The sequence below is a fragment of the Phyllopteryx taeniolatus genome, chromosome 7 (assembly GCF_024500385.1).
Source record: "Phyllopteryx taeniolatus isolate TA_2022b chromosome 7, UOR_Ptae_1.2, whole genome shotgun sequence".
Classification (NCBI taxonomy): domain Eukaryota; kingdom Metazoa; phylum Chordata; class Actinopteri; order Syngnathiformes; family Syngnathidae; genus Phyllopteryx; species Phyllopteryx taeniolatus.
Window position 1 is genome coordinate 23,837,760 of NC_084508.1, and position 16,725 is coordinate 23,854,484.

At 42.0% G+C, this 16,725-nt stretch overlaps 1 protein-coding gene and 1 long non-coding RNA gene across 2 annotated transcripts in view; one reads left to right on the plus strand and one right to left on the minus strand.

The window, feature by feature from the left end:
- fbn2b (fibrillin 2b) overlaps positions 1-16,725 on the minus strand; it is a 96,296-nt gene that overhangs the window by 64,360 nt on the left and 15,211 nt on the right. The window contains exons 3-6 of the mRNA XM_061779368.1: positions 13,441-13,523; positions 13,208-13,309; positions 4,867-4,962; positions 4,444-4,539 (exon numbers count right to left, since the gene is read on the minus strand). Of these exons, the coding sequence (XP_061635352.1) occupies positions 4,444-4,539; positions 4,867-4,962; positions 13,208-13,309; positions 13,441-13,523 (377 nt within the window). The remainder of the gene's footprint in view (positions 1-4,443; positions 4,540-4,866; positions 4,963-13,207; positions 13,310-13,440; positions 13,524-16,725) is intronic.
- LOC133480779 (uncharacterized) lies at positions 9,124-13,365 on the plus strand. Its single transcript, XR_009789365.1, has 3 exons — positions 9,124-10,339; positions 11,090-11,212; positions 13,228-13,365. It is a non-coding gene; the product is annotated as an uncharacterized LOC133480779 (long non-coding RNA).

The window sequence follows — 16,725 nt, forward strand, 5'->3', positions numbered from 1 at the left end:
TTAATGTGTTACTAAGCGGTAATATGGAAATTAAAAAGCTAGTAAAGAATGCTCCATAGCCCTTATTGTAAAATTGGTACAACTATATATATAACTTAAGTGAAAACGACAATATCGTATAGCAAAAAGCTGTGTTTTATGGCATCTTCAAAACATTACTTGATATGACACTTTACAGTGTGTCCACACTGATTTATTAAGAGTTTATTGTGAGTGCAATGTTCTGTGGCCGACTGTATGACTACACAATTCACGCAGTAGATCAAATTTAGCCTGTGGGAATTTTTTTTTTCTTCCACAAACACACTGATATCATTTCTTGGACTTGGGAGAATCTATTATTTTGTGATCGTTGGGAAGGCATGGACTGCAACTTGGAGTCAGAAGGAGCCAATGAGGCTCAATAAATGGAAAAGACTAAATGGGCTTTAGTTACAGAGAGAGAAGGGTAAAAGAATCAAGCACTTTTACAAAGACGTGAAAACGTCCCACAAAAGATGCCTTATCGTCACCCCTGGAATGATCAGTGCTTGCTTGAAGATGCACGCGCATACACCCCCCACACAACACACACAAACTTGGTAATAAAAACTCAGTAATTCAAATAATAAAGCCAGCTTTTAAAGTTTGGTAGATTTGAACAAGTGTGAAGTGGTTTATGGAAAAAAAAACAGTTTTTTTGGGGGGGAGGGGGTATAATGATCTAACAGCCGTGTTCTGTGCAAATACAATTTTGCACAGTCCTGAAACACAATGAGAGAGTAAAAAAGACTAAAGAAGGCTAAAAGACAAAAGATAATTTTCTGCAAACTTTCAGGCCTCAAGCTGTATCACTGCCAAAATGATTGACAAAAAATAAACAAAAACATGTAAAAATGTAATAAAGAATGCCCGAGGAGGTTGTGAAAAAATGTCATGAAAATGTAAAAAAAAAACATGTTTCCTTTTCACGCATTTTGTTAAAATTTGATATTATATGAGGGATGTTATCAGACTAGGAAATTTTTTAATTATTATTTTTTGGGGGAGACCGTAATAGTTAAATTAGTACCTCTCTTGTAGCTCTGTATTGGATCTTTTGCATTGTGCGGTTGTATCTAATTTTGTGGAACGTCAGTGTTTACCTTGTATGCATCAACAGGAGTGATAGTGAGCAATACAGCTAATTCTTTCAGTGAGACCTTTGGCAAAACAAACAAACAAAGAAACAAAACAGACAAGCAAAGATTTTACAACGTCACCCTCCAATATGGAAGGCATTTGCCTCTACAAGGCTTTGTGGACACAGCTGGGAAGTCCATTTTTATTTTTGCCTCTCTTCCTCCATCCATCCCTCCATACCACCCTCCTTCTTTTCTCCCCTTACTTACATCAGGAAATGTCCACGACCACTCCACAAAGCAAGGCTATGCAATGAGTCCTGTGGGCTTGTTGGGGAATTAAGGGGGAAGGGGTCACGTTATTTTTTGCCAGATGTCGTCAAGGCTCACTCTGACACATTCAACCCCCTAAATGATGTATTTTTCAACAAACAAGACCCTAGACCCTGCTGTTTCATGGAAACAAGCGGGGTGCCGAAGACACAAAAGGTAGATATGATGAAGTGGGAACACAAGTTGGAGGAAACACAATAAACAAAACAGGACAAACAAAGAGGAAGGCAAATGGCAAGGAGAGCCAACTCGGGAAAACAAATGTCTGGTGGTGTGGGAGCTTTTACACATAGATGACAGGTGGATGGAAAGAGGAAATGAAGAAGAAATAGAAGAGGTGTGCAAAATCATCAAGCAAGACCTTTTTTATGATCTCCACTTTTTCCACACAACTTCTTCAAATGACATATAGTTATGGCCCAAGCTTCGGTAAACTTATGCCAAGAGATGCGACCGAACTGAACTGACCACAACTGAAATGTCTTGCAGTGTACGGGATTTTGCAACGAATCTTCATGAGCAGTCAACCACTGGCTCCTAGTTTTTCTGCGATTTGAAATTTGAATCGCAGGTGAACAGCATTGCAACGTGCAGATGTAACGGCCAATTAAAAATGCCATGTTGTATGACTTGTTCTTTCACAACAAAGGTTTAGACCGACTATCAGTCACCAAATTGTCACATGCGCAGGACAGATGTGAAAGGACACACCCCCAGGCCAATCTGGCAAATAGGCAAACAATTTGCAACGCTTCTTGCGCTTGCAAGGAATCAAGCTACACCAACATTTGCGCTCCGGCGATGTGCTGCAGTCTCTGAAATTAGATCCCTAATTGTTGATCAATTTGTAGTACGCCGCTCAAATGATTCAGAGGAAAACCTGATGTTGCAAATATGTATTTATGTATGGTAGAAAAACCAATAAAGTTACTCAAATGTGCCGTACGTTCTATAAAGATCTCAATTTAGGAAGCCATTTGTCAGATTTATATTATTGCTTAGTTCTTAGGCCACCATCACATTTGTTGTTGCTTTTCCAGTTTCACTCCACTTATGGCAAAAGGTTTGGAAAAATCAGCTACTGCATGAGAACCAATTGCTCTATCAGACAGTACTGTGGAAGAAAGTAAGAAAAACTTGCATAGGCAAAATGGCAATAGCAGGATTTTCTTAAAGCTAAATTGAACAGAACCACCTCTAAAACTTGTACAACTATTTACTGTTTTACAAATGTCAAAATGACTACTCTGAAAAATGCTGTTAAAACAACCCAAGCTAGTGGTTGACTTTGGCACATGCTGTACATGGAGACACAATAAGACTCCCACAATGCACTTGAGGATCACGGTCGAGCCTTTCCAAATATAAAGCATGAAATATCTCAGAGCTTCTACTTGTTGCTTCCATCCGCTCCCTCTATCCCTCCTCTATCACTTGCAGCCGCACTCACATGCTTCCACTCAAAGCTCAGGAGACAAACATCCTCTATCTGTTTGCGCTGTATGAAGTCATCTGCCTAAGAAGGAGTCTGAATCCTAATCAGGCACTGAAGTCGTCATTTATAGAATAAATCTGGGCTGATAAGGGCAATACAAATGACCACGTTGAAGTTGTGCACTGATATATAAAAAAAGATAAAAGCATCTAAGTGCTTGGTGTCTACCCCAGCTATCGCTCTCTGCTAAATAAAGATTTTCCCCACACTGTGTTTACAAAATAAAAAGTAAAGACATTTGTTTATTTACAGATTCTGTTCTATTGAGAATGTAATACATTTTCTAAAGTGTTTATACTCATTAGTGTCATTGATGAGGTGGAGCCTATCCCAGCTGACTTTGGGCGAGGTAAACCCTGGACAGGTCACCAGCAAATTAAGATACAGACAAAACAATTATTCACACTCACATTCACACCTATGAAGAATTTAATCCCTAAGGAACCTAACATGCATGTTTTTGGAATGTGGGAACAAGTACCGCAATTTCTCGTGTATAATGCGCATTCCCCCCCCAAAAAAACTTTGTCAAAAGTCAATAGTGAGCATTATACATAGGTATAGGGGCAAATGGAAAAAACTTTCACATTTTATAAATGTATGCCGCCATCTAGTGGTTATGAGAAAGCTGCACACTTTCATTCCAAAATGCCACCGCCACCTAGTGGTTCTAAAAAAAAAGTGTAGCCTACACTTTCATTCCAATATGACAGGGGCACATTTGACTGCATATATGTACAGTTGTGCTCATAAGTTTACATACGCTCGCAGAATTTGTGAAATATCTTTTTTTTTTAAACTTACTTCATTAATTTCTTTATTGTTATGTTTTGTTTAATGATAATGCTTTTCTGAAATGCTTGACCGTTTAATTTGAATACAATTAAAATAAAATTAAATGTGTTTCGCCTGGTCCTTCATGTTTTCTTTAAAGAATTGTACCCATCTTACAAATTCTGCCTGGGTAATCAAACATATGAGCACAACTGTGTGTTTTATCATTTACTAAATAAAAGTAAGGCTGTTCATTTCAAAATAAGAGCAAGTAAATAAAATAAATAAATAATAATAATAATTAAAAAACGTGTTCAAATAAAGTGCTAAACTTCAAAATAATGATTTGGAAAAAAAACAACCTAACAAAATACAGATACTTCATGTTTTGAGCATATGGGTAGAAGCAAAATCATGCATTGCAAAAATGCATTATACATAGGAAGATCTTTGAGGTCAACTTTGGGGGTGCGTATTATACTCATTTGTTAATTAAATACGTTACTGTTGGCTTTATGTGTAGAGACAAGCTGTCACCATCTAACAAGTGGTAAACACAAATAACGTTCCAAAATTTGTGGCTTTTTTCTTTAAAAACAACAACAACAAACCTGAATTTTTTTTGTTTCATTTGAAAGGGAAAAACTGTTTTGTTTTGTTTAGTTTTTTTTTCAAATGGAAACTTTCTCTTGACTGGAAGTCAAATATTCTGCGAATATGCAAATAAGGATGAGCTCTCACCTCTCTCGCACTGAGGGCCGGTGAAGCCGTACACACAGGCGCATCTGTTGGGGCCGATGCAACGTCCACCATTCTGGCAGCCATTCTCACACACAGCTTTAACAAAAAAAAAGAATACAAAATTACTTACAACATACAACTTACAACATTTTTCTTTCATATTCAAATGTTTTAGTCAAGTGAAGTTTATTTGGTTAGCCCTTAACCACAAAAGCGTCTCAAAGGGCTTCACAGGCCCACAGTTGGCAATGATTGACGACATCCCGTAATTTGAGCCCCCCAAATTCTTATGAGCATTTTATTGTGTTTCTTTGTAAAGAATGAAAATCTCATTAGATTAGATGTGCATGTGTACCTAATGTTATGGCCAATGAGTGTACATGCACAGGTATACTGTATGTATGTACTGGAGTTTGTACTCACGTTGTCCACAGTGGTTTCCCGTGAAGCCTTTCGGGCAGGTACAAGAGTCCTCAGCACAACTGCCTCCATTCATGCACCTGACATTACACGACTGAACTATAACAACAACAACAAAAAAAACAGTTAGCTATAAGGTCCATAAATAGGATGATGAGTATACAATATGGCGTTTTTTTTTTTTTTTTTTTTTTTTTGTATGAGTCAGGTTTCATTTAAAGTGTCTTTAGATGTCCAGAAAAGTGGCATTATAAGTGTGATTTATTATTAACATTAATTTTAGTCAGTTTCTTTGATGGTCCAATCTGGACTAAAATACCCAAGAACAATTATTATCCAAGAAAACTAACTTTATTTGTCAACCCAAAATGTGCTGGCATGTTCCCAAGCTGTAATATTCAAGTGTCAAGGATACAAAATAAGCTTTTTGAGGGGAACACTGCAAACACAAGTCACTGAACCCCTTCACAGAGGACCATCTGAACTCAAATTTTGGAGAAAATATATTCCAAATCTGAACAAATCCATATTGGAGCCTCTTGTCTGCAAGTTCTGTGTGCCACCCATTCGTCCATCCATTTTTTTCCGCTTATCCGGAATCGGGTCAAGGGGGCAGCAGCTTAAGCAGGGAAGCCCAGACTTCCCTCTCCCGAGCCACTTCGTGCAGCTCACCAGGCTCTCGCCATTATGCCCCACCTCCGGGCCTGGCTCGAGAGGGGTCTAGGTGAGGGAAAACTAGGTACAATATTTTTACTCGTTATAGGGGGTCTTTGAGCGTGCTTTGTCTGGTCCCTCACATAGGACCTGCTTGCCTTGCAAACACCTCCCTCACGATAAGGTGACGGCTCCAGGAGGGGGTTCTGTGTGCCCTCTGTACTATTCTTATACAGGTAGAAGTATAGTTTAACGTTATTGTTTAATTTTCCTGTTGCTCAATCTAAATTGAAATTAAGAGTTTGTTCCTAAAAGAGCACTGAGGATCCACAAAACATCAGTGCTGTTTCTTCAGCAGCTTTGGCTTAGCAAACTTCAAGCTACATTCTGTCAAGCAGACCAAAAGTCAGCAATAAGTAGATCCTGCTGTATGCTGCAGTCTCTCAGGAATTTACACAGAGAGGGAGGAGGACTTGGTATAGTTAAAAGAAAAGGAGAAAAGAAAGAGCAGGGACGACCAGAAGATATGATTATTGTGATGAGAAGCAGGACTCTGCAGGCAGTAGCCGCATACAGTACATGACGCTCCTCTCTTGCTGTCACCAAGAATTCTCCTTCAGCTTTTTTCAGCCATATTCTTCCCTAAAACTGTCACTGCTCTGAACAACAGCTTTAATCATATAGAGTGAAGCCTTGGAACTTGGAATTGGAACTTCTACTCTTGGACCACATTTTATCTTTGGGTAACGTTTCTGTAGGCATTCTTTTTTTAAAATAACATTTGCATTGGTGTAAATGGAAATGAGAATATTAAAAAGAAAACCTTGTATAGTTCAAAGGTCAATATTGTAGCACATGGCCAAATTTTAGCTTTGGCGGAGAAAAGCTAGCAGACTCAACAACGAAGAGGAGATGATTTACCCTGAAATAATTTGAACAAATTTGTTATTTGAGAAGTGTGTATCAAACTGGTAGTCCTTTGCATTGATCGATACCCAAGAAGTAGTTCTCAGGTTCAAAAAGGTTGATGACGCTGACCTGGTCTACTGAGTGCCATGTAAGTTATCATATGGTTTTAAAAGAAGCTGCAAACCTCAGTCTGTTCTATATGAATCTATTCTATGTTGCCTTTTATGTAGGCTTAACGGGATGATGGCTGGTTGTCGTTTAGTCCTTGCGTGTTTGTTTTCCTTTCTTCTTCCACATTCCTGCATTCACCCTCATGCTTTCAACATCCTAATCGCAAGTTCAACATTAATTTCCTCTTTCTCTTTCTTCATACATGTATTTTTTTTCTTTCCACCATCTGTTTATGTGTCTTGCTTTCACATTTCTGGCATGCAGAGGCCTTGCAACAGCAGAGGGGAACTGGCCATGCACCCTCTGGCTCAACCCCCCCTCCGTTAGTCTAATGAGATCCTCCACACATAGTGTGCCAACAGCAGGCATTGTAAGCCACCCACTAGTCTGACCAGACTGCAGTCAAAAATGGTAAATGCCACGCACACTTCAGTTTTGTGAGCAAAGGTGCAATTCACTGTCAACAAAGCCCTCATTACTTCTTGTGTTTAATGTTTCGAGACGCGCTCTCATGTGCACAACACTTGGCAAAAGTTACTTTTGGTCTGGTTTGTGTCTCGGGATGACAAGGCGATAAATTAAAGAAAACAGTGTCAGATTGGGGCTGGCTTGGTTTTTAGTTGAATGTGCAGTTGTCTTTTTTTTCTGTGGTTTAACTCATCTTAAGGGAAACCAGTCAGGTTTTTCTCTCAGGGTTGGAACATCATCCACACTGGAGACGACGTGCAAGTTCTATTGACTTGACTCGGGCCAAGATGCACAACATGGAGAATGATCGCACAAGGAGACAACAAATAGTGGCAAAAATTGTTCCAATGTGTTCCAACCACACAGCACAACTCAAACTGTGTTAGGTAAGATCTAAGACTCAGTCTTGGCCTTTAGTGGGGTAGGAAACTGATCTTTTCTCCTAATAAAAACAAGACATGGGAGGTGGTGTCTGAGAGAGCTGGAGTGTGTGTTATGTTTTCTTTGTCACAGGAGCTGGATGGGAGGAGGACGAGGAGGAGCGCAGGCAAGCAAACAAGCACATTTGGCGACAGGAGAAGATGATCTCACTGGCTAACTTCGCTTCATCGCACCTCCTCCTCGTGCCTTTGCATCCTCTGAACGTCGAGAGCGAGAGAGAAAGGGGGCGAGACAGTTCACCCCAATGACCCGTGCCTGGAAAGCTGCACGTGCAGAGCAACAGGCTGTTGGGGGATGTGCGTATTAAGGCGTTTGCTAGCCTGTGGAGCACCACAATGCACCTCTGTCTTGTAGCTAGTGTTGTCGCTCAGCTGCTCACATCTGGGTGATTTTTTACGAGAGGCTGCGAAACACAGGAAGTCAATGCGTGTGTGTCGAGTCTGTGAGTGAGTGTGCATGCATTTGTGTATGTGTGATGGAAAACTAGGGAGCTTTATTGCTGTGTTGTGTTCTGATTAGCACAGCCCAGAGACTAGTGACAAGGCAGCCTACGTTTTTAGATTGTGCAGACATACAGACATTAACTGAATGGTGTTAAAATGTCAGTTGTATTGTTTTTTTGTGCCATTCAAGGACACATTAGTCGTGTAGTCACATAAAGCTGACTTTAGAGATACGTCAAAACAGTTTTTTTTTTCTAGAGAGCAAAAATAACACTGCTTTTTGCTGTAACATGTAATTTATTGTATTTCTCATTTAAAAAAAATGTATTTTACAATTGAATTCAACAGTTGTGAGAGACCTCAGGGATGGATTTTACTTTTGTAAGAAGGACAGTTAGTTTGTCAGCGAGAGGGACGAGTGTATATTTGTCAAGTGCAGTCAATGTGCAACATTGAAAGAAAATTCTCCACATACTGAGAACAAAATCCTGTTGACAGCAACAGACAATGTAAGCAAAGCAAGCAGTGATTGAATAGCCATTCATTGTAGTTTTTAACTTCCCATGGGCTCACCACCTGTGGGAGGGGCCATAGGGGTCGGGTGCAGTGCGAGCTGGGCGGTGGCCGAAGGCGGGGACCTTGGCGATCCGATCCCCGGCTACAAAAGCTGGCTCTTGGGACATGGAATGTCACCTCTCTGGCAGGGAATGAGCCCGAGCTGGTGTGTGAGGTCGAGAAGTTCCGACTAGATATAGTCGGACTCGCCTCCACGCACAGCTTGGGCTCTGGTGCCAGTCCTCTCGAGAGGGGTTGGACTCTCTTCCACTCTGGAGTTGCCCACGGTGAGAGGCGCAGAGCAGGTGTCGGTATACTTATTGCTCCCCGGCTTGGCGCCTGTACGTTGGGGTTCACCCCGGTGGACGAGAGGGTAGCCTCCCTCCGCCTTCGGGTGGGGGGACGGGTCCTGACTGTTGTTTGTGCCTATGCACCAAACACCAGTTCAGATTACCCACCCTTTTTTGAGTCCTTGGAGGGGGTGCTGGAGAACGCTCCCGCTGGGGACTCCATCGTTCTGCTGGGGGACTTCAATGCTCACGTGGGCAATGACAGTGAGACCTGGAAGGGCGTGATTGGGAGGAACACCCCCCCCCCGATCAGAACCCGAGCGGTGTTCTGTTATTGGACTTCTGTGCTCGTTACGGATTGTCCATAACGAACACCATGCTCAAGCATAAGGGTGTCCACACGTGCACTTGGCACCAGGACACCCTAGGTCGCAGTTCGATGATCGACTTTGTGGTCGTGTCATCGGACTTGCGGCCGCATGTCTTGGACACTCGGGTAAAGAGAGGGGCGGAGCTGTCAACTGATCACCACCTGGTGGTGAGTTGGCTCCGATGGTTTACTGGTCTCGATTTACCGGTCGATCTACGTTCCTACCCTCACCTATGGTCCCGAGCTGTGGGCCGTGACCGAAAGAACGAGATCCCGGATACAAGCCACCGAAATGAGTTTCGGCTCTCCCTGATAGATAGGGTGAGAAGCTCGGTCATCAGAGTAGAGCCGTTGCTCTTTCACATCGAGAGAAGCCAGATGAGGTGGCTGGGGCATCTGATTTGGATGCCTCCCGGACGCCTCCCTGGTGAGGTGTTCCGGGCACGTCCCACCGGGAGGAGACCCCGGGGACGAGCCAGGTCACGCTGGAGAGACTACATCCTTCGGCTGGCCTGGGAACGCCTCGGGATCCCCCCGGAAGAGATGGATGAAGTGGCTGGGGAAAGGGAAGTCTGAGCGTCCCTGCTAAAGCTACTGCCCCCGCGACCCGACCTCGGATAAGCAGTAGAAGATGGATGGATGGATGGATGGATGTAGTAACTACAAAGTAACACAGAAGTAGTTACAATTGAAAGCACATAATTAAATAATACAGTATAACAAATTAATCTGAACAACTCATAAATTGCATAATATATTACATTTTGACATTTGCTCAATGTACCTGGTGCCTAAAGGTCACACGCATTATCAATTGTCTGGGTAAGCAATCAATTCTCTTATGCACCTCACACCTTAACATGTGATTCATTGTAAAGGAGTTGGACTTTAAGATGACACCAGAATCCTATTATAAAAGGTCCTTCTCTGCTTTCCCAGGGTCCACGGGTGCCAATTTTCAATAGCCTACAGAAGCTTGTCAGTCTGATGACAGCTGTTTTTCAGCATCGGGCCAAGAATGTTGGTGGCAATGATTTCTTAATAATTCCGATGAGGAAACAAGGTTATAAAGATGACCCTCGCCGCTGTTAAGTACAGCTGCTCGACCCACTTCTCTGTCAGTCACCCTGACAACAATACAACCTGTCTTCCTGGGAATTGATGTCTATCTTCAGGTAATCAGCACGCTGACTCGGACACACACCTTTTATTGTTTTGATGAAGAAAAAAATGGGTGTAGAGAAAATGGGCGTTTTTATACAGTATGGAGAACCTCCCTTAAATGCGCCACTGTTTTCTTTAAAACTCCAGTGGAAAGTTTATGTGATGTTATCTGAGACTCAGTAAAAGGTTTGCTCGAGTGTATAATGAACGTAGACTAATTTGGTAACTGTAAACTGCACTGAATTGCCCTTTTAAATGATAGAGTCTGTCCAAATATAGCCTTGAGCAGTTAACACATTTAATAGAATGAGATCGATCTATTAATGACATGGGGTGAAGCCTTTGACACACCGGTAACCTTTGTAAACCTTTGTAAACATAGCCTCTGGCAAAACGTATATAACAAAGTATCCAATTGGTGAAAGACAACAAGTGAATGAGCAAATTAACAGCTTATCAGTTTAAGAAGTACAGCTTAGTTCAAAATATATATTTGATTTTAAACGCAAATTATGACTTTCTCGCTTTAATGTGGCCTAGACAATCAGCCAGCACGTCTACAAAGAGATCCTACTGTGTTGGCTTCATTTAGTGCACAAGAGGAAATGAGAGTTGTAGCAGAAAAGCTCATTGCTACTTCATCATGACAACATGCCTCCTCACAATGCCCTTAGCATCTGACAGTCCCTGGCCGAGAAGAACATCGCTGTGCTGGAGCATCTGACCTGGCTCTGTGTGATTTCCCCCCCCTCTTTCCCCAGACCAAGCGAGTCATCAAAGGGACCTGTTTTGAAGACGGGATGACATCAAGATGGCCGTGACAATGGAGCTGCGGCGGATCTCAGAAGAATTCTTCCAGGAGTTCATGAAGACGTGGATGGAAGGTGTGTTAGACTCTCCTAGGGTTACTTTAAAGGGGAAAACCTTGTATTTTGTAGCCTGGATTTGAAAATCCAATTGTACCGCTTTTGGAGCGGTACAATTTCTGGGGGGGGGGGGGGGGGGGGGCCAGCAGAGAAAGTTTAGGAACCACTGGCTTAAGGGTTGGGCAGGGACCAGATCGCAATTGGCCCTGCTACCAAGACCATCCATCCATTTTCTATGCTATTTAGGAATTGGTCCCAACACCAGTTGCACGAAAGGGGAAGGCTCTTTTCTTTCCTGGTGGGATGGTACTTCAGCGCACAAAGCAACCTCCATAAAGGCAGGTTTGTCTCATCAAAATTCAACTTTTGATGGTGAGCCAGGCACTTTCTCAGCTCACAAATGTTCTTCTGGATTCCCTGATGCTTGACTGCAAATGATCACTCATACTGCTTCAGAAGCATTATAAGATAATGTGATCATGATACACAGACCACGAGCACAGGCAAATTAAATTGGCTCACATCGTACCGACATCTCAGTATTTTCCCCTCCACTCCCCGCAAAACCAATAAAATGGCTCCATAACTCACAGTGTGTATGAGTGAGTGACAGTTCAGCTGAGCTCTTCTAAGCTCTGTAAGCTTTAATTTATCGGTTCACTTTCTGTGCCCTTTGACCCATTCTGGAACATGACTTCATTGCTTTTGCCAAAGCACTGATGCTGCAAGAGATCAGTGTGCATCCTGCTGTACAGGTCAGAGGCTGTCCCCGCCCCATCCTCCATGGCCTTCCTCAGGGGAGGTCACCTTTCGTTTGGACTCACACAGATCTTTCTTTACACTCGCTTTGCACGTGTGTGTGCACCAAGCTAGTGTTTCTTTTTTAAATTCATGTGATATAAGATTCAGTGCACATCGGTATGTGAAATTGTGCGAGTTGGGCGTTTGCGCGCTTCACACGGAATGTAAGCATGTGTGAAGGGTCTGGCGGGAGGCCAGGCATGACTGATGAGCTGACTTTGACCTACTAAGGCATTGAGGCTGAACACATTGCACGCCACTTAATACGCACATCCACACATACTTTGCACGCTACCAAAGTGGGCTTAAAAATATTTGCTAACTTCTAACCTTCTCATTTAACTTTTACTTTAAGCCTGCACTAATCCCCAATTTTGACTTTGTGCGCCTCACCACATACTGTAGATGTACTCCTCCTTAAAAAGGTCAAGGCAATCAGAATCGCAACAGGAATTGATCAACTGAAGTGCTGGCAAGAGACTCCATGTGTAACTCTGCACACACAATACAAGCAATGCGTCCAGTGGGAAATAAAACTGTAGTGTTGGAAACAACATTATTTTATAAGTAGCTTGACCAGTTTGGGTTGCATGAACAAAAATCCCTTTAGAGAGATAATAATGCAGGGAAAATTTGTTTCTAAATCTAAACACATGGTAGATTGACCACCCTCCTGGAATTTATATAATATTGACATTCTCTGGCCAGAAAGTCATATCTCCCAAAACAGAATCCGAATCAGCCGATCCATTCCAAATAAATTTCAAGGCCACATTAAAAAGCAACAAGGTTGACCAAAGTACTGTGTATCTCATTAAAACACAAATAAAATTAAAAAAAACACACATGCATATACAGTATATGCACATACATATAAAACCAATAAATCACTGAATACCACAGTAAAACATAAATAAAACACCGAGCTGGCAACTTTTGCACATGGTTGGGGAATGCCAAGTAGAAAAAGTGGGTTTTAAGAAGTCATTGGGGAAGTCTCAAGTTATCTGCAGACCTCAATGATCAGGATTGAAAAAATATTTGTAGAAGATCACTGAATTAGTAAAAAGTAAATCATTAGTAAGTGCAATAGATATTTGAAAATTATTTTCTAAGAATGCATAAGGTTTGCATGTGGAAAATACCAAAATTACTCAATTACTGTACTTTTCACAGGTTTGTGTTTCTGTGTAGAGTGTAATGTCAACTCACCTCCTCCTCCTGCTCCACAGCTGGAAGACAGCTGCCCGTTTGAACAGGTGCACATGTTGGGTCTGGAACAGAAGCCATCACCACAGGAGTTCCTGCATATTGCTGTTAGGTCAAAGGAGAAAGGGGAGAGGCCATCATTTTAAACCAGGCAATGCAGCAACAGAAATATGTTATTTTCTCCTCTGGGGTTGATTTGATGAGAGTGAAGAGGATTAATGGATGGTGGAACTTACGGACAATACACTGGTTCCCGCCTGGCAGAGTCTTCCAGCCGGGGCAGCAGTACGAATGGAAGCGAGAGCCACACACATTGGGTCTGTCACACAAAAGAAAGAGCAAACCAGTTATAAATTAGCCAGCATATTTGAGAGAAACCCCTAAACCAGGGGTGACAAACTCGTTTTTTGTCTCGGGCCGCATTGTCATTATGATTTTCCTCAGAGGGCCGTTAGGACAGTGAAACCATCCATCCATCCATTCTTCCATTCATCCATCCATTTTCTTTACCGCTTATCCTCACTAGGGTCGCGGGCTGCTGGAGCCTATCCCAGCTATCTTCGGGCGGAAGGCGGGGTACACCCTGAACCGGTCGCCAGCTAATCGCACGGCACATAGAAACAAACAACCATACGGGCAATTCAGAGTCTTCAATCAACCTATCACGCATCCTTTTGAGATATGGGAGGAAACCGGAGCGCCCGAAGAAAACCCACCCAGGCACAGGGAAAACATGCAAACTGCACACAGGCGGGGCTGGGATTTGAACCCCGGTCCCGAGAACTGTGAGGCAGATGTGCTAACCAGTCTGCCACCGTCCCAGCCTCAGTGAAACCATATAAATGTTTAATCACCAAAACATATTATTACCATTACACAACAAATTGAGGGATACTAGTTTTGAAATCAGAAGACAAGGATAATAGTTTGTTCAAGTATTGTTTAAGTTACTGTAGAAGGGTTTGGTAACAGAAAAATGCAATATCTTAATATTATTGTTTATTATTATGACAATTTGGAATTTGGGTACAGATTTGAGCAAAAATCACAGAAGTTGATGAGCATGATTTGCTTTCACGGGCCACATAAAGTGATGTGGAGTGCCGCATTTGGCCCCCGGGCCTTGAGTTTGACACCTTTGCCCGAAACAAATGGACAGCCTTGCGTGTTAAGTTCCAAACTGGCCAAGACCTGCTTTGCTTATGCCTTTCGAGTAAACAAAACAAAAAAATGCAAAGCTCTCCCCAGTGATACATGATGGGCTTCCCAGAGAGGAGATCATGGAGAGGAATGGGTTTCTCAGGCCAAAAACCGCACAAAAAAAAAAAAAAAAAAAAAATTAGGTCTGCTCTACACAGTTGACAGATGTAACAGTCATCGCAGCCTATGGAGCGTTTGATTGGTCTAGGCCACAAGCTTTCCTCTCAGGAAACAGCAAAACCACATTTGCAAATGACTGACATTACTCACACACACAAAAACACATTGAGGCTTTACAAACCAATAAGAGGAGGACTCTTTAACATCCATGTGCTTACTGGAATTAAAAAAAAAAAAAACCTCAACCCTAAAAAACAAGTTCAGTTGTGATACAGAAGTAAATGTACCGTAGCAATTTGAAATGATTCCAACAGTGTGGTTGTACTAATGATAGCCATCAAGAACTTTCAAAGCACATAATGATGGTTATATCTGTGATCATATGTGTTGTGGTCCGTTCTATGCATTTGCTACAACCAAGATTTTAGTCACCACAGACTGGTCAATTGGGATAGACACTTATATTGGTAAAGTAATTTGCCTCAGAGATCACATCTACACATCCAATTTCTATCTCCAAGGGAATCATTTATGATGGTCATTTTAGAGGACGAGCAACTTCTTGTGTTTTCTGAAGGCTATTCCATGGAGTTGAGACCAACCTAACTTCAAACACTTGACTCTAAGACCCATCCATCCATCCATTCTCAATACCGCTTCTCCTGTTCAGGGTCACGGGGTGCTTGAGCCTATCCCAGCAGACTTTGGGGCGAAAAGTGGACTACACCCTGAACTGGCCGCCAATCAGGCGCAGGACACATATAGACACGGACAACCAGTCGCACATTCGCAGTTCAGTGGGAACTGAACCCACGTTGCCTGCACCCAAGTCAGGCAAATGTACCACTACACTGCCAGTGACTACCATTCAAGCCAAATACCTGTACAGTACAATACAACCTCCAAAGTTCAACTACTATTTTCACAATAGATGGGCCTCTAAAGTCACACAAAACCTCTGAGTTAGAAGCATCTGATGGACCTGAATGTACCTCGGTATCAAAGGATTAACTCTGCGTATCTAGCCCTTTCATTGGCTTTTTGTGGCTTTCTTTGACACTCTTCCGAACTCAACAAGGTCAAGAAAAGAACGAGAAAAGAATGAAACATCCTCTTTGTAGCGTCCTCAACTAAAGAGAAATCATAATCCTGGTTGAGACACAAGTTTGTGATTTCTGAGCCATGTGATTCATAATGATGCCTACATTTCCACTCATACAACTTGTTTTTGATTAAACGTTCCCTGCCTGTTAATACACCATCATCCCTATAAAAGGGAAGGATAGCTTTCAAATATTTGTGCAGGGCTTAAGGCAATAGTTACGAAATCCTCAAGGTGACATCATCAGAGTGACTTTTAGAGTGCTCCCACTGGAGTGACAGACATTTTACAAGTTTTTCCAAGTTCAAAAATACTTCACCTAAGCTCACCACTTGTGTCTGTTGTGACAGTGGTAGTTAGGGAGGGGCGTTTTTTTTTTGTTGAAATTGGTTATAACAGCATTTCCGAGTACAGTTTTCATTTGATCGCAGTATGTTTTAAGCTATTTTATCGATAATCAGACAGCCAGTGTCTTTCCTTTGAAGAAGGCCTTATGACTGATTTTTTTGTTATAATAATTGTATTTATTATTTTGTGTGTAGACTATGTTAATAGTCAATTTTAATAAATAATTGTGGGATTCCCTGTGGTCTTCTATAATTATACATTTTCAAAATGATCTTAGTTCAATTCTAATCCTTACAGGACTTTTACATTTGCATTTCTATTAAAATACAACCCAATTTCTGAAGACAGGACACTTAACAAGTCTGTCGAGACTTTGCAGCATGGGATCTCAAAGATTAACGCTTTGACCAGTTCAGGTTGTAGTGCACATTTTGCAACTGGGATAGGCTCAAACTCCATGTAGAAAATGAGATCTAAATGTCATTGACCAAGACGTCAAAATAACTGTGCTTAAGGGCGACACATTTTGCCAAACCTACTATTTCGAGTATTTGGGTTGTAATATTGTCTCTATGGTGCCTCTGTAAACATGTGAAATATGAAATAAAATCTTCCATTCGCATTCCTGAGTTCCAGAAGTTTTTACTCCCGAGCCAGCGCTGTCAACATAACAAACACATGTGCTCTCACAAGTGGGTCTTCTACACGCAGGCAACCAAGGAAAGGGGGTGGTCTTAGCCAAAGCCAATAC